Source organism: Erinaceus europaeus, chromosome 2 (assembly GCF_950295315.1).
Source record: "Erinaceus europaeus chromosome 2, mEriEur2.1, whole genome shotgun sequence".
Classification (NCBI taxonomy): Eukaryota; Metazoa; Chordata; class Mammalia; order Eulipotyphla; family Erinaceidae; genus Erinaceus; species Erinaceus europaeus.
This window is the reverse complement of record NC_080163.1, coordinates 140,869,124-140,887,815: the sequence shown is the minus strand read 5'-3', so window position 1 is coordinate 140,887,815 and position 18,692 is coordinate 140,869,124. Positions and strand designations below refer to the sequence as shown.

The following is an 18,692-nucleotide window of genomic DNA, read 5'->3' as shown; positions in this document are numbered from 1 at the left end:
TGGAAGGTCTGGCTTCTGTAATTGCTTCCCCGCTGAACATGGGCGTTGGCAGGTCGATCCATACTCCCATGCTGGTGACTTTCTGTCTCTCTTCCTAGCTCCTCCTCCCCTCTCAATTTCTAGCTGTACCTATCCAATAAATAAATAAATTTTTAAAAATTAAAGAAGTGGTCCGGGAGGTGGCGCAGTGGATAAAGCATTGGATTCTCAACCATGAGGTTCTGAGTTCATCCCCAGCAGCACATGTACTAAAGTGATGTCTGGTTCTTTCTCTCCTCCTACCTTTCTCATGAATAAATAAATATATTCTTTAAAAAAAAATTAAAGACTCATTCCTGAGGCTCTAAAATCCCAAATTTAATAACCCCTTGCACCACCATAAGCCAGGGCTGAGCAGTGCTCTCGTAAAAACAAAAAACAGATATAGGAGGGTGGGGGGATAGGTTGCCTTAAGCAGGGAGCCCGCAAAAATCTCAGCGAGCGTCCCAGTCTCCCAAAGTGGCATTGGCGCGTGCGCGGCACCGCCCCCAGCCCGCCCCGCCCCGCCGGCGAAGCCCCGCCCCCGCCACACTTTACGGCCCCTCGCGCGCCACTTTTGCTGCAGAAGCTCCTGCTGCCCCTGAAGCCGCTGCTGCTGCGGGTGAGGCGAGGTGAGCTTTGGTGTTGGGCCGCTGCCCCCCAACCCTCGCCACCGGCGTGGAGGAGGCAAGCGAGGGCCTCTGCTGGCCGGCGGAAACGGCAGGTCAACCGCTGCTTTGTCTCCTCAGCTCCGGTCCCGTCTGCGCTGCAGCAGGGAGGCCGCCCGGCCCGGCGAGCCGAGCCAATGCTGGATCTGGAGGTGGTGCCCGAGCGCTCTCTGGGGAACGAGCAATGGGAATTCACGCTGGGTGAGTGTGGGGTCCGCCCTCTGGACCCCATTCTCCAGGCCCGTGGGCGTGCAGTCGCTGTCTCTTGCTCCCCTGCGCCGCGGGGCTCCTGGCCCCTCGGCCCCCTGGACTCGGACGCTCCGAGCTCCGGGAACCTGCTGGGACCGGCCCGACCCGCCTGCCCGTCCGGCTCCGGCCCCAGCCCCGACGCCCTCGCCTCTGGCCCCCGCCGGCCCCTCCCGGGGCCTTGAGATTGTCACAACAACAACAACAGAGCTGACACACCCCACACGCAGGTCCAGCCCTGCTTTATTGTGCGTAATCATCTCTAGCTTCCACCCCGGGGGCTGAGGGTCTGTCACTAGGGTTGTTTCTGTTCCCATTGGACAAACTAAAATTGAAATAGCTCAAGGCGTGACTGACATCTGTGATCACGGTAGCCTGGCCTCCCTTTGCTTTTCTGGACTGTGTGTTGACTCTTCTAGGGGAAAGGAAGGAAGCGAGGGAGGAAGGAAGGAAAGAAGGGAGGGAGATAGAAATGTAGCCTCCAATCACATACTCAGATGCTGGGGAGTTGTGAGATTGTGTTAAAGAAACTTTCTGGCTTGTTTCCTTCTCGTTCATACGTAGTGGAGTTTGTGGTGTAATCCTAAACCCAGACCTTCGTTGATGAGAATGAAAGGTTGAATGAAATAGGAGTTCGGGGAAGTTAACATTTAGTTTGTGAGAAATGCAGTGTGGTCATGTTTGTTTGTTTGCAGTGTTCCCCATGTCTCTGGTGTAACACTCAGTAACCTCAGTGTGTGTTTACTTTGATGTTCCAGCTCTAGGAAAAGGGGGTTGGGGAGCAAGTGTAGTTGCTGTTTGTGCAGTTCTGAACTTTTGTCACACTAATTCGAGCTGCTGGACTGAGTCAGCTGCTTCCTTGGGCTTTAGACTCATGTCTATGGAGACTCTGCAGAAGAGTTTATTGGTCAGACTCTGTCAGTGGTTAGTGTTTCCACAAACTTAACTAGAAGGTTCCTGGTTTCCCTGGTTGTAGGAGCCAGTTTTATTGAGAGAACTTAGGCAACTTGTAACTTGCATCTACAACTTGGTTGGGAGGATAGTGCTGTCTTGTCCTCCAGATCCATTCATCATGCTGTTGCTGTGTTGCCTAGAGTTAGGGACACAAATATCCCATTCCACCCCTTGAAGACTTCCGCTCTTACTAGGACTTGACAACAGGGAGTCAGGACCACAGCTTCAACCTGTGCTTGATGATGAGACTTAAGTTGTGAATCTCTGTAGTACAGTCAGCCTTGGTCAAGAGTAATGATTGGATGTCATTTGAGACCACAATTTCCAAAAAGGGGGGTGGGTTGGTGAGAGAACAAGATTTCTTCAAAGACGGCTGTTTTGAAGCTTTGACTCCCAACTGCTCACTTTACCAGTTTCCAGAAATACTTTCAAACTATTTAAATAACAGCCAAAACCAGTAAAAAAAAAAAAAAGTTCTGGGCGTCGGGCTGTAGCACTGTGGGTTAAGTGCACGTGGCGCAAAGCGCAAGGACCGGCCTAAGGATCCCGGTTCCAGACCCGGGGAGTCACTTCACAGGCTGTGAAGCAAGTCTGCAGGTGTCTATCTTTCTCTCCCCCTCTCTGTCTTCCCATCCTCTCTCTTATTTCTCTTTGTCCTATCTAACAATGATGACATCAATAACAACAAGAATAACTACAACAATAAAAAAACAAGGGCAACAAAAGGGAAGATAAATAAATAAAAAAAAAAGTTCTGTATATTGAGATTAGAATTAAACCTTGGGGAAAACTCACAGAGGTAGTCTAAGCCTTGATTCCTTTCTGAGTTTTAAAAATCTGCACTTTTGGGGTTGGGCGGTAGCACACTGGGTTAAGCACATGTGGTGCAAAGCTCAAGAACCAGAATAAGGATCTCAGTTTGATCCCCTGGCTTCCCACCTGCAGGGGAGTCATTTCACAGGCGGTGAAGCAGGCCTGCAGGTGTCTGTCTTTCTCTCCTCTCTGTCTCCCCCTCCTCTCTCAATTTCTCTCTGTCCTACCCAACAATAACAACAATAATGACAACAAGGACAATAAAATGGGAAAAAGTGGCCTCCAGGAGCAGTGGATTCATAATGTAGGCACTAAGCCCCAGCAATAACCCTGGAGGCAAAAAAAAAAAATCTGTACTTTATTTTTTATTTAATTATTTGCTTTATATGTACATGGGGAATGAACCCCTGAGTCTGAATGCAAGGTCTTTGCATACACAATATCACCACTGAGTGGCCTCACTAAGCCAATTTTTTCATATGTGGGATATGAGAGATAATGCAGCACTGCTCCACCATTCATGGAGCTCCCCTAGATGCCATTTTATGATTACTAGGACTTGAACCCTGGACTTTGCACATAGACAGTGGCTGCTGAGCTGACTCCCTGGCATAGTATTCTGTATTTTTGGAGGAACACCCAAGTTCTTTATCCTACTATTCATGAAATTCCCACGGTTCTCCCATGTGGTGCAGGGGATTGAACCCAGGGCTTTATGCGTGAGCTATCTGAGCTATCTCTTGGCCCCAAATTTTGTGTTCTGAAATGGGGTCAGGGATGGGTGGGGGAGTGGCTTGATGGTAGAACGCATAGTTAACGTGTGAGACACTGGACTTGACCCCACACCACTTTTAACAAAATAGTGAAGGGCTGAGCAGTAGTGCACTTGGTTGAGCACACACTGCCATGAACAAGGGCTTCAAGCCCTTGGTCCCCACCTGCGGGGGTGGGGTGTGTGTGAAACAGTGCTGTAGGTGTCGCTTCTCTCCCTATTTTCCCTTTCCATGTCAAATTCTTAGTCTATCCAAAATACATGAATAAAATTTTTAAAATTTTTTTAAATGTGTATTTTTAAATGAATCCTTAAAGATAGATAAATAAACAGGTGTCTGTCTGAGGGGTGGTAGTCCTTTAACTTTCCCTGCCTAGAAAAAGTCACTTTGTTTTCTCTGTCAGTCTTCAGCCTTCAATATATCTAGATTGCTTAAGGTGCTGATAGGTAGTGAGAGATCAAAGAAGTGTCTGGTGCTTGCTTGTTTTCTTTCTTTTTTTTTTTTAATACTTTTTTTCAGAGTGGTTTCTTTTTTTTTTTTTTTGCCTCTGGGGTTATTGCCGGGGAATCCACTGCTCCTGGAGGCCATTTTTTCCCTTTTTGTTACCCTGCTTGTTTTTTTTACCATTGTGGTTATTATTATCGTTGTTATTGATGTCATTGTTGTTGGGTAGGACAGAGAGAAATGGAGAGAGGAGGGGAAGACAGAGAAGGGGAGAGAAAGATAGACACCTGCAGACCTGCTTCACCACCTGTGAAGCGACTCCCCTGCAGGTGGGGAGCCAGGGGCTTAAACCGGGTTCCTTCCTCTGGTCCTTGTGCTTTGCGCCACGTGCGCTTAACCCACTGCACTACCGCCTGACCCCCTTTTTTAAAAATTATCTTTATTTATTTATTGGATAGAGACAGCCAGAAATCAAGAGGGAAGGGAGTGATAGAGAAGGAAAAAGAGAGATACCTGCAACACTGCTTCACTACTTGAAAAGTTTTCCCCCTGTAGCTGGGGACTGCTTTTCAAACCCAGGTCCTTGCACATGGTAACCTGTGCACTCAACTAGGTGCACTACCACCTGGCCCCATTTTTTTCTACAGCACTGCTCAGCTCTGGCCTGTGGTAGAGCTAAGGACTGAACCTGGGACTTTGGAGTTTCAGGCATGGAAGTCTCTTGCATAACCATTATGCTGTCTCTCCTCACTATTGCTTTAGAATTGCATTTCTAGGTGGTAGGATATATAATATAATGGTTATGCAAAGAGACTTTCATTGCTGAGGCTCCAAAGACCACGGTTCAATCCCCAGTACCACCATAAACCAGAGCTGATAAGTGCTTTGGTTAAAAAGAAAGGGGGGGGCCTTATTTTTGCCTCCAGGGTTATTGTCGGGGCTCAGTGCTTGCAACACGCATCCACTGCTCCTGGAGACCATTTTTTTCCCTTTTGTTGCCCTTGTTGTTTTCTCATTGTTGTGGTTATTATTGTTATTATTGTTGTTGCTTTCATTGGATAGGACAGAGAGAAATGGAGAGAGGAGGGGAAGACGGGGGAGAGAAAGATAAACACCTGCAGACCTGCTTCACCGCCTGTGAAGCGACTCCCCTGCAGGTGGGGAGCCAGGGGCTTGAACCGAGATCCTTACACTGGTCGCTTAACTCACTGCGCTACCGCCCAACTCACTTAAAAAAAAAAAAGCCATTACTAAGCTAGAAAATGAGGTAGAATTTAAGTCAGTACAACTCTGTAGCAGGTAGTTTCCATTTGCCATATGGGAAGTGGGCTCAGAAAAGTAGAGTTAGTAGAAAGTAGTCCAAGAATTGACTGCTTTTCACGGCACTGCCTTTGACTCATTTTTTTAGTTTCTTTTTGGAATTTGCAAGTGCAGATGTATCTAACCTTTGTCATCATCTGCCTGGTCTCACAATGGGGAGATGCATCTAGCTTCTTGGCTGCCTTCCTGGTCTTTGTATAATGTTGGGAGATTAAGGAAATGCCAACACAGGGACAGGGGAACCTAGGCCAAAAGAGAATTTCTGAGAATGCTACTGATGGCTTGACCCACAATAAAGGCAGTGCAAATTTGAAATTATGTTTTCAGTGAGATTTGAAAAAATGTCCAGGAAAACAGCTACTGGCAAAGCACAATACTTGTATGCCCGAGACTCCAAATTCACTCCTCAGTTCTATATGTGCCAGAGTTGTGCTCTGGCTTCTTTCCCTTGAAACTGTCTACCTCAGATGAAATAAAGCAGATCTTTAAAAGAGAGATTTGCAGAAATGTATTGTTGTGGAGTCATTTCAGATTTTGTTTTAACAGTAGTTTTGTAAATGCTCGAAGAAGATGGCTTTAAAGGATCAGTGGAGGGGCCAGGCATTTGCACACCTGGCGCAGCGCAAAGACAGGGTTCAAGCCTCTGGTCCCCAACTGCAGGGGAAAAACTTCATGGCAGGTCTACAGGTGTCTTTCTCTTTCTTTCCATCTCTCTTCCTCTCTCTCCCCTCTCAATTTCTTTTTTTTTTTTTAATAATGTTATTATTTTGCTTCCAGGGTTATTACTGGGACTCAGTGCCTGCACTATGAATCCATTGCTCCTGGAGGCTATTTTTCTCCTTTTGTTGCCCTTGTTGTTTACTGTTGTTGTTGTCATTGTTGTTGTTGTTGTTGGATAGGACAGAGAGAAATGGAGAGAGAAAGGGAAGACAGAGGGGGAGAGAAAGATAGACACCTGCAGACCTGCTTCACTATTTGTGAAGCGACTCCCCTGCAGGTGGGGATCCTTACGCCAGTCCTTACACTTTGTGCCTGTGCACTTAACCCACTGCAGTACCTCCCGGCCCCTTATTATTATTATTTTTTTATCAGAGCACTGCTCAACTTTGGCATATGGTGGTATGGGGCATTGAACCTGGGACTTTGGAGCCTCAGGCTTGAGGGTCTCTTTGCATAACCATTATGCTGTCTGTCCCCACCCAAACATTATTTTTTAAAATTTTTATCCATTTACTATCAGATAAAGATAGAAATTGAGAAGGGAGGAGGGGAAGAGGAAAGAGACAGACATCTGCAGCACTGCCTTACCTCTCCCGAAGCTTTACCCCAGCAGGTGGGGCCCAGGGGCTTGAACCTGTGTCCTTTCACACAGTAATGTGTGCACTTAGCCAGCTGTGCCATCACTTGACTCTGACCCTCACAATTTCTCTGTCTCTAGCCAATAACAATAGTAATATATATATATATTTTTTTTTTAAAAAAAAGGGGGGGTCGGGTGGTGGCGCAAAGCGCAAGGACTGGCATAAGGATCCCAGTTCGAGCACCCGGCTCCCCACCTGCAGGGGAGTCGCTTCACAAGTGGTGAAGCAGGTCTGCAGGTGTCTGTCTTTCTCTCCCCCTCTCTGTGTTCCCCTCCTCTCTCCATTTCTCTCTGTCCTATCCAACAACGAACAATATCAACAGTGGCAATAATAATAACCACAACGAGGCCACAACAACAAGGGCAACAAAAGGGGAAAAAATGGCCTCCAGGAGTGGTGGATTCATGGTGCAGGCACGGAGCCCAGCAATAACCCTGGAGGAGAAAAAAAAGGGGCGGGGGAAGACTGGGAAGTGGCGTACCTCGTTAAGCACACATAGGACTAAGCACAAAGACCTGCACAAGGATTTGGGTTCAAGCCTTTGCTTCCCACCTGCAGTGGGACACTTCACAAGTGGTGAAACAGGTCTCCAGGTCTCTCTTCCTCTCTATCTCCCTCTCCTCAATTTCTCTCTGTCTTATCAAAAACAAACTAAGAAGGAAAAAACGGCACTGGGAGTGGTGGAGTCATAGTGCCAGCACCAAGTTCCAGTGATAACCCTGGTGGCAATAAAAACAAATAAATATCACTGGGGAATCGCCTTCTCCCAGAGTACCTTGTTCCTGAGAGACTGCATACTCACTCTGGTAAGGGTAGTGTGCACCTCTGTGAACTCTGCTTACCTGGAGGCTCAGGGGAGACTTCCTATCAACTTACAGTACATCCATTCCCAAAGTCAGTGAGTAGAAGGAAAGCTTTTCAGAAATCTGTTAACCAGAGCACTGCTCAGCTCCGGCTGATGGTGGTATAGGAGATTGAACGTGGGACTTTTACATAACCTTGCACTATTATAGCATAATCTCTTATACTATTTACCCTCACCCCAAATTTCTCATCTATACTATCATTATCTCTTTCTCTTTTTATTTTCTCTCTCAATTTTATTTATTGATTCATGAGAAATGATAGGAGAGAGAGAAAGAACCAGACATCACTCTGGTACATGTGTTGCCTGGGATTGGACTCAGGACCTCATGTTTGTGAGTCCAATGCCTTATCCACCGTGCCACCTCCCAGACCACTATCTTTTTCTTTTAATTCTTAAAATTATTTGTTTATTGGATAGAGACAGAAGTCAGAAGGGAGGGGTGATGAGAGAGAGACAGAGAGGCACCTACAGCACTCCTTCACCACTTGCAAAGATTTCCCCCTGCAGGTAGGGACTGGGGGCTCAAACCCAGGTCCTTGCACATTGTAGCATGTGCGCTCAACCAGGTGTGCCAGCACCCGGCCCCCACTATCACTATCTGCTTAGACATAAATCTTGTAGTCTCAAGTTGAAAAGATGTGGATATCCTCTACAGATCTTTGGTTGGATCTCTAGTAATCTTGCATGGTTTGCAAAAGGTTTTCCTAAATAAATTGGGCATATATCTCTATATAGTGGGGAGATAGATGATATGGGTAGGCACCTATAAGAAATTTGTGAAGTAAGTCAGAAACAGAAGGATGAATATGGGATGATCTCACTCTCGGGCAGAAGTTTAAAAACAAGATCAGAAGAAATTTGGCATTCTAATTAAAGCATAATGTACTGATGGAAGAAAATAAATTTCCCAAATTCCTAGTTATCTCTGGTTCACTGGATAAAGATGAAATCTATTAGTAAGTGTTTTGTGGGCATGAGGCTAGGATAAAAAGTTTGGAGACTAGATTGGGATAGAGGAGGGTTCTAGTGGTCTGGGAGGTGGCATAAACTATTTTTTAAAAAGATGGAGGAAGGTTCTAGAGGGTTGTTGATTTATTTGCCTTTAAATGTAACAAGAAACTGATATGTGATTCAGAGTGTGGTTAGTTGAATGAATAAATTTCGATAGGCAAACGGAAACATTGCCAGTCATAGAAACCGGGGAAAATTGGGAGTTGGGTTGTAGTGCAGTGGGTTAATCACAGGTGGCACGCAAAGCACAAGGACCCCAGTTTGGGCCCTTGGTTCCCCACCTGCAGGGGAGTCACTTCACAGGCGGTGAAGCAGGTCTGCAGGTGTCTATCTTTCTCTCCCCTTCTCTGTCTTCCCCTCCTCTCTCCATTTCTCTGTCCTATCCAACAGGAGAGGGTAGTGTTGGTAGCCAACATGAGAGTTAGCTGGGAAGAAGGATATTAATCACTAGGGCCTAATATACGAGAGCTGTGTGTTCTACTGCTTTTGTTTTTGTTTTTGCTTTTGTGCAGAACTTCCCATATGTACAGGACTATGTGTTTGAAAGCAAAGCCAGTTCTTCTTCTTCTAGCGTTTGCCCTTCTTCCGTAGCCAGTCAACAGTGTCAGGTTGAGCCTGATGTCTGCTTGTTGCTGGCTTTGAAAGTGACTGGGATCCATGTGGATTCAGTCGGCTAGGAAGGATCGTCAGTTTCCCCAATAAATGGGTACTCACGGGATGCACCAGGAGAAGGTCAATCCCATGCATCCCAAAGCCAGTAAGACAAAGTGTCTCTGTCTCAAAGACACTTAACAGGTAAATAATCAACATGGAAGGCTTAATTAAAATGGGCGAGTAAGGTGTGAGCAACACCTGACGAGTGAGAAGGAACAGCTCTGTGAAGAACATTTCAGAAGATTCAAGAGTTAATTGAACGGCCTACAGTAGGAAATTGTTTGGCATATACTCGGAAGAAGTGGACATGTGATAAGCAATGGATAGAAAGGTGGGAAAAGACAAGGTCCAGAATACTTGGGTCCTTTTTAGCATGCTGTTTGGTTTTATCCCTTTGAAATGTAAGCTGTACACTCCACACTCTTCTAGGGGTTAGGTCACTATTAGATCTGGAACAGTGATTTGCTTTCCTTCAGAAGCCTTTTGGAACCTTTGTCAGCAAACTGGTTACTTTGTCTCCTGTAGGCAGGTGTCCCTCAGGATTAAAAGCTTACAGTGCCAGGAATTTGATATGATTAATGTAAAAAAAGAACCCTCAAGAAACTGGGTTTTATCACTTGTATCAGGAAAGCCATGTAGCATTCTCTTTTTGGGCAGAATTGAGTGATACAGTCAACTTGAGCATTGTCTCAACAAAGTTATTTCTTAAACCTCTACTACTGTGAGGCAGGTACTATACAACCAGATAGACCTTGTTTAAGGTGAAAAGTCAGTCTGGTTCTTGTCAACTTTATTCAAACCATAGAAGGAACAAACTAATATAGGCAAGATCAGATCTTTGCTTAAATATAGATGGGCCACTAGCTATTCTTGTTCTTTGTTAGTTTAATTTTGAATTAATGAAAGAGAAAAGAAGACATAGAGAACCAGAGCACTACTCTGCTATGTGGGCCGCCAGTGGTCGAACTCAGGACCTCATGCTTGAAAGTCCAGTGCTTTATCCACTTCGCCACCTCCAGGGCCCAGGCTACCAGATTTTAACTTTCTAGTTCTTCATGTTTAAGTTCTTTTCTGAATATCACCTCTCTTCACTCTTTGCATCTTATTCCCTTCTCCTCCCTTTCTTTTATTATTTCCCTCAGTCCCACTGAATAAATGTTTATTCAGCAGCCACTATGTGGTCATCACTGTGTTGGGTGCAGAGTGGTAAATAACACAGACTCACTGTCCTTGCACTCATGAGTCTTTGTTTTTGCACTCTCTTTGTTTTGGATTGTTTGATGTTCTCTGTGAGTCCTTGGTATCTTTGTGATATTGTTGGGATTTGGTTTTCTTAAACTAGAGACATATAAAAGTCTGTTTATAATGAGCCATGGGTTCAAAAACCAAGTGTTAAAACTTACAGGGTGTTTATGGGTTGAAAAGTAAGGTTCCTCACATGCCTGCAGCTCTGAGGTACCAGGTTCAATTCCCCGCACCACCATAAACCAGAGCTAAGCAGTGTCTCTCCATATCTCTTTCAAAAATAAAATATTTCATTTTTATTATCTTTATTTGATAGAGACAGCCAGAAATCAAGATGAAGGGGGATATAGAGAGGGAGAGAGACACCAGCAGCACTGCTTCACCACTTGTGAAGCTTTTCTCCTGCAAGTGGGGACGACATGTCTTGAACCCACATCCTTGTGCTTTGTAACATGCACTCAACTAGGTGTGCCACCACCTGGCCCCAATAAAAAAAAGAAAAGTCGTGGTCTGAGAGGTGGCACAGTGGATAAAGCACTGGATCTCAATCATGAGGTCCTGAGTTCAGTTCCCAGCATCACATATACCAGAGTGATGTCTAGTCCTTTCTCTCTCTCCTCCTATCTTTCTCATGAATAAATAAATAAAATCTTAAAGAAAAAAATAAAAGTCAGGATGCAATGAAATTCTTAGGGAGATTAGTTAATTCTGATAGACTTGTGTTTAGCTTTTTTGATGATCACTTACCAGTCACAGTTGTGCAGATTTCTCATTTGAGAGGTCAGGAGACAGGACCGAGAGGAAGAACTAACCCTCTCCTGGGTCACATGAATCCATAACAGTGATCTAGAACTTTGAGGGCAGAGGTAGATGGCATAATGGTTATGCAAAGAGACCCTCATGCCTGGTGCTCCAAATCCCAAGTTCAGTCCCCCCACCCGCATCATAAACCAGAGCTGAGCAGTGCTCTGGTAAAAAAAATAATAATAAAAAAATAGAACTTTGATCTTTGGAGACATATAGTCACTGCTTTCCTCACTGTTCTTTACATGCTGACTTTGTTTCTCTAATCTGTCTACCTGCTTGGGAATCAAAGTGGATGTCCCCATTTCCAGGAAGCACTTTTGCATATTCCCTCCTTCCCTTTATGCCTCTAGTGCTCGCTACTAGATTTATTCTATCTCTTACTGCATATTGAACTTTTGCTTACTTGTATGTCTGTACACTTAGTGCCCACCCTACCCCCTCACTCCCACCACAGGCTTTACTTGAGGAACTAGTGCGTAGCCCAAGTAACATAGCCCAAGTAACCACACAGCTTTCCTTGCTTTATTTCAGGAATGCCTCTGTCTCAGGCAGTAGCCATTCTTCAGAAGCATTGTCGCATCATCAAAAATGTCCAGGTTCTCTACAGTGAGCAGGTGAGTTTACTGAAATAACATCCTTATTCAGCAAGTTACCTCTAGAGATTGGTGCTCTAAGAGAATTGGACTGACAGGAATTACTGGGTAGTGTGTTTGAGTGGGAGAAATCCCCATCACTAGTCATTTATAAAACATACATACATATATATATGTATGTGTGTGTGTGTGTGTATATATATATGTTGATCCTCAAACTTTTGGTCTCAGTAGTGTAGGTCGGGGTGGGGAACTTTTTTGTCTGCCAAGGGCCATTCAGATATTTATAGCCTTTGTGGGCCATACAAAGTTATCATCTTGGGAGTCAGGCACTAGCACAGCAGGTTAAGCGCACCTGGTGCGAAGTACAAAGACCGGTGGAAGGATCCCGGTTCAAGCCCCCGGCTCCCCACCTGCAGGGAAGTCACTTTACAGGCAGTGAAGCAGGTCTGCAGGTGTCTCTCTTCTCTACCCCCCTCTGTCTTCCCCTCCTCTCTCCATTTCTCTCTGTCCTATCTAACGACAATGACATCAATAACAATAATAATAACTACAACAATAAACAAGGGCAACAAAAGGGAAAATAAATATTTAAAATTTTTAAAACAAAACAAAGTTAGCAACTTAAAAATTAGCTGTTAATATTGCTATGAGAAAAGCTCCAGGATTTATTGAATATTGAGTCCCACCAGCAGTTGCTTTGGCAGGGCCAGACCAAATGACTCATGGATGTTCCTCACCCCTGAGCCAGGCACTGCCAGGTTTGGAAGAACTGTGGTAACTGAACTGGTCTTTTGTGTGTATATTTGACTTACATACTAACTTATGTTTTTATGGTATTTGTGTAATCTATTTATTTTTATTCATTCATTTATTTATTTGTGAAAGAGAACCAGAGCTTCACTCTGGCATGACAATGCCTGGGTTTCATTAAACTCAGAACCTCATGCTGACAAGTCTACTACTCTACCCACTATTCCTCCTCCTGGGCTCCTAGATTGGGACTTCAGGGTTACTGCCGGGGCTCGGTACCTGAACCACGAGTCCACTGCTCCTGGAGGCCATTTTTCCCTTTTTATTTTTATTTTTGTTGATGTTGTTGCCATTTTTGATGTTGGATAGGACAGAGAAAAAAATCAACAGAGATGGGAAAGACAGAGAGAGACAGAGAGACATCTGCAGACCTGCTTCACCACTCACCGCTTGTGAAGCAGCCCCCCTGCAGGTGGGGAGCCAGGGACTTGAACCGGGATCCTTATACTGATCTTTAAGCCATGTGCACTTAACCCACTGCGCTACCATCCCCGCTTTTCATTTTTTTAATTTTAATTTATTTATGAAAAAGAAACATTGACAAAACCATAGGATAAGAGGGTTACAACTCCATACAATTCCTACCGCCAGAACTCCATATCCCATCCCCTCCCTTGATAGCTTTCGTATTCTTTAACCCTCTGGAAATATGGACCCAAGGTCATTGTGGGATGCAGAAGGTGGAAGGTCTGGCTTCTGTAATTGCTTGCCGCTGAACATGGGCGTTGACGGGTCGATCCATACTCCCAGCCTGCCTCTCTTTCCTCACTGGGACAGGGTTCTGGGGAATCGGAGCTCCAGGACACATTGGTGGGGTTGTCTGTCCAGGGAAGTTGTTGACTAATCATATCATGAACCTAAAGGCTAGAGTAGTGCAGATGAAGAGTTGGGGGGGGGGTGTCTCTGCTTTGTAGACAGCTAGTAGGCCTATTTTAGTTATATTCCAAAGGGCCTGTGGCTATACTAGTTTTTTTTTTCCTTCCCTGAGCCTGAAATCTGATATGCAGGTGGATTCAAGTTATTGTCTGGGGAGATGATGTCATGGCTGGAAAAAGGACCAAAAAGCTGGATCAGAGAAGAGAGTAGCTCCCAAATATGAGAAAGGTGTATAAATATTATTGACTCTGGGGCCCATATTCAGCTTAGGAGCCTATGTGACCCCTGCATCCCTGTAGATCTGAGCTCACATTCTGTGGTCATGAGTAGGAACGTTCCAAGCTGCCCCAATATCAGGACCCATCTTTCTCAGGTGTAGCATAGAGTATATTGTCCAGCCTCCCTTTGGAGAATGGAACATTCTCTACCATTGTTGATCCAAGTTGAGGGCAAGGTCCTATGGGGGCCCACAGAGAGGTCTGTTGTGTTGTTCCTGATAGAAATGACCAGTAACAATGGAGAGCTTGAACTGGGATCCTTAGGCCGGTCCTTGCGCTTCATGCCACGTGCGCGCTTAACCTGCTGTGCTACCGCCTGACTCCCTCTTTTCCTTTTTTTTACATTTTAATTTTTTCATCACTCCCATCACCAAAAGTCTGTGTCCTCATCCTCATCCCTGTAAATGACTACTATAGTTCTCCCACAGTCTTAGATATAGACTGACTTTTTTTTCACATTCATATGTTCAGTTCTCTACAATACGCATATGAATGAAACCATTCAGTACTTGTCCTTTACCTCCCTACTTGCTTTACCAAGCATAACCTTTTCCAGTTCTATCCAATTTATCCCAAGGGACACAATATCATCTTTTTATTGCTGAGTAATATTCCATTGAGTATATGTCCCATACTTTTTTTTTTTTTTTTTGGTCTCCAGGTTTATCGCTGCCTGCACTACAAATCCACTGCTCCTGGAGGTCATTTTTCCATTTTTGTTGCCCTTGTTACTGTTGTTGTTGTTGTTGGACAAAGATAAATGGAGAGCAGGGGAAGACAGGATGAGAGAAAGATAGACAGACACCCGCCGACCTGCTTCGCTGCTTGTCAAGTGACCCCCCTGCAGGTGGGGAGCTGGGGGATCGAACGAAGCGGGATCTTTGTGCCAGTCCTTGTGCTTTGTGCCATGTGCTTAACCCACTGAGCTACCGCCCAGCTCCCTTCCCATAACTTTTTTAAAAATTTTTATTTGTTATTGGACAGAGACATAAATTGAGAGGGGAGAGGGAGATAGAGGAGAGAGACAAAGAGACACTTGCAGCCCTACTTTACCATTCGTGAAATTTTCCCTCTGCAGGTGGGGACCAGGGGCTGGAACCCAGGTCCTTGTACACTGTAATGTGTGCACTTAACCAGGTGTGCCATCATCTGGCCCCATTCCCATAACATTTTTTTTAACATTTTATTTATTTTAATGAGAGATACATAGAGAGGAAAGAGACCAGAGCACTGCTCAGCTCTGGCTTATGGTGGGGCTGGGGATTAAACCCGGGACCTTGGAGCTTCAGGCATGAAAGTCTTTTTGCATAACCATTATGCTGTCTCCCAGCCCCTCCCATAACTTTTTTTTTTTTAAGATTTTATTTATTTATGAGAAAGATAGGAGGAGAGACAAAGAACCAGACATCACTCTGGCACATGTGCTGCCGGGGATCGAACTTGGGACCTCATGCATGAGAGTCCAAAGCTTTATCACTGCGCCACCTCCCGGATCACTCCCATAACTTTTTTTTTAATGCTTATTTTATTTATTCCCTTTTGTTGCTCTTGTTGTTTTATTGTTGTAGTTATTATTGTTGTTGTTATTGATATCATTATTGTTGGATATGACAGAGAGAAATGGAGAGAGGAGGGGAAGACAGAGAGGGGGAGAGAAAGATAGACACCTGCAGACCTGCTTCACCGCCTGTGAGGCGACTCCCCTGCAGGTGGGGAGCCGGGGGCTGGAACTAGGATCTTTACGTTGGTCCTTGTACTTGGTGCCACGTGCTCTTAACCCGCTGCCCTAGCCCGACTCCCTCCCATAACTTTTTTATCCAGTCATCTGTCAAAGGACAATCTGGTGGTTTCCAAGTTGTTTTTTTTTTCTTTCTATTGTGAATAAAGTCTCTATGAACATGGCGATGCATACATCCCTTAGCATCAGTGTGGTTATATCTTTTGGGTAAATGCCTAGGGATGGAATTACTGGATCCTTACTGTACCCCTTCCAGCAGTGTAATAGAGTAGTAGACTTACTCTTTCTTTCTCCATATATTCTCCAACATTTATCTTCTCTTGTTTTATTTATGGAGCCCATTCTCACAGGTATGAAGTGGAATCTCAATGTGGTTTTAATTTAGATTTCACTAATGATGAATTGATTGGAGCATTTCTACATATGTCTGTGGGCCATGTGTATCTCTTCTTTAGAGAATCATCTATTCAGGGCCGTGGCATGCCTGGTTGAACGGACATGTTACAGTGCTCAAGGATCTGGGTTTAAGTCCCTGGTCCCCACCTGTAGTGGTGGTGGAGGGAAGCTTTGTGAGTATTGAAGTAGTTCTGCTGTTGTCTCTCTGTTTCTTTCCCTCTCTACCTCCCCCTTCCTCTTGATCTGTCTGCCTCTAACCAATAAATAAAGATAATAAAAAGTTTTAAAAATTGGGCTTGGAGGGAGTCGGGCTGTAGCGCAGCGGGTTAAGCGCAGGTGGCGCAAAGCACAAGGACCGGCATAAGGATCCCGGTTCGAACCCCGGCTCCCCACCTGCAAGGGAGTCGCTTCATAGGCGGTGAAGCAGGTCTGCAGGTGTCTATCTTTCTCTCCTCCTCTCTGTCTTCCCCTCCTCTCTCCATTTCTCTCTGTCCTATCCAACAACGACAATAATAATAATAACTACAACAATAAAACAACAAGGGCAACAAAAGGGAATAAATAAATAAAATAAAATAAAAAGAAAGAAAACCTTAAGTAAAAAAAAAGGGGGGGGGATTGGGAGGGGTTGGGTGGTAACACAGCGGGTTGAGCGCACATGGCGCAGAGCGCAAGGACCGGCGGAAGGATCCTGGTTCAACCCCCCAGCTCCCTACCTGCAGGGGAGTCGTTTCACAGGCGGTGAAGCAGGTCTGCAGGTGTCTATCTTCCTCTCCCCCTCTGTCTCCCCTCCTCTCTCCATTTCTCTCTGTCCTATCTAACAATGACATCAACAACAATAATAATAACCACAACAAGGCTAAAACAACAAGGGCAACAACCAAAATAGCCGCCAGGAGCAGTGGATTCATGGTGCAGGCACCGAGCCCCAGCAGTAACCCTGGAGGCAAAAAAAATGAGAGTTGGGTGGTGGCACACTGAGTTACACATAGTACAAAATATAAAGGTCCTGTGCAAGGATCCTGGTTCGAGCCCCTGGCTCCCCACCTACAAGAAGGTTGCTTCACAAGCAGTGAAGCAGGTCTGCAGATATCTCTTTCTCCCTCTCTATCTTCCCCTCCCCTTAATTTCTTTCTGTCCTATCCAAAAAAAAAAGTGAATAAACGGCCACCAGGAGCAGTGGATTCCTAGTGCAGGCACCAAGCCCCAGCAATAACGCTGGAGGCAAAAAAAATAAAATAAAATAATAGGGAGTTGGGTGGTAGCGCAGCGGGTTAAGCACACGTGGTGCAAAGTGCTTGGACCAGCATAAAGAACCTGGTTCGAGCCCCCAGCTCCTCACCTGCAGGGGAGTCGCTTCACAAGCGGTGAAGCAGGTCTGCAGGTGTCTTTCTCTCCCCCTCTCTGTCTTCCCCTCCTCTCTCCATTTCTCTCTGTCCTATCCAACAACGACAACAGTAACAACTACAACAATAAAACAAGGGCAACAAAAGGGAACAAATAAATATTTAATAAAATGAAATAAAATATTATATGTATATGAACCATCTATTCATATCTTCTGCCCATTTTTTATTGGGATGTTCTTTTTTTAAAATATTTATTTTCCCTTTTGTTTCCCTTGTTTATTTCTTTTTATTCATTCCTTCTTGTTGCCCTTGTTTTATTGTTGTAGTAGTTGTTGTTATTGATGTTGTTGTCGTTGGACAGGACAGAGAGAAATGGAGAGAGGAGGGGAAGACAGAAAGGGGGAGAGAAAGATAGACACCTGTAGACCTGCTTCACCGTCTGTGAAGTGACTCCCCTGCAGGTGGGGAGCTGGGGGCTTGAACCGGGATCCTTACACCAGTCCTTGCGCTTCGCACCACCTGTGCCTTAACCTGCTGCGCTACCACCCAGCTCCCCCTTGTTGATTTTTATGGTTGTTGTTGTTGTTGTTATTGATGTAGTAGTTGTTAGATAGGACAGAGAGAAATAAGAGAGAGGAGGGGAAGACGGGGGAGAGAAAGATAGACACCTGCAGACCTGCTTCACTGCTTGTGTAGCGACCCCCCTACAGGTGGGGAGCCAAGAGCTTGAACCAGGATCCTTATGCCGGTCCTAGCACTTCGTGCCACATGTGCTTAACCAACTGCACTACTGCCTGAATCCCTGGGATGTTCTTTTTTTGAGCTGTATGAGTTCTTTATAGATGCTTTATATCAACCACTTGTCTGAAGTGTAGTGTGCAAATATCTTTTTTTTTCATAAAATATTTATTCCCTTTTGTTGCCCTTGTTGTTTTATTGTTGTAGTTATTATTATTGTCGCCATTGTTGGATAGGACAGAGAAATGGAGAGAGGAGGGGAAGACAGAAATGGAGAGAGAAAGATAAGACACCTGCAGACTTGCTTCACCTCTTGTGAAGCGACTCCCCTGCAGGTGGGGAGCCGGGGGCTTGACCAGGATCCTTACACTGGTTCTTGGGATTTGCGCCACGTGCACTTAACCTGACTCCCTGGTAAAGAAAATTTAAAGTCTAATTCAAAATGCATTTAAACTTGGAGTGCCAAATCTGACTTAAATGAATATATGGATGGTTATAAGCTCAAAAAACAAGCCCATTTCCCCTGTTTTGACAGCTATGGTTTATGTGAATTAGCTCCTCATTGTTAAACACTGAAGGCTGAATTAGGAAGTAAAGGATGGTGACATTTGTCTTTTGCACTCAGGTCATCCCTTAATCTGAGAAACCACTCAATACCATAGCTCAAGGAACCCCTGTCAACTCCTACAAGTTCCATGCTCTGTGGTTAGTACTGGAATATCCAAGCAC

General features: G+C 45.0%; 1 protein-coding gene across 2 annotated transcripts in view; it reads left to right on the top strand.

The window, feature by feature from the left end:
• The first annotated feature begins 548 nt into the window (after window positions 1-548).
• Window positions 549-18,692, top strand: part of PHAF1 (phagosome assembly factor 1) — a 43,339-nt gene continuing 25,195 nt past the window's right edge. The window contains exons 1-3 of one of the 2 annotated variants that reach the window (XM_007517748.3): window positions 549-650; window positions 768-887; window positions 11,714-11,796. In XM_007517748.3, coding sequence (XP_007517810.1) covers window positions 824-887; window positions 11,714-11,796 — 147 coding nt within the window. In that variant the 5' untranslated portion in view covers window positions 549-650; window positions 768-823. Of the gene's footprint in view, window positions 651-767; window positions 888-11,713; window positions 11,797-18,692 lie in introns of those variants that run through there. The other variant, XM_060185382.1, reaches the window with a different exon arrangement.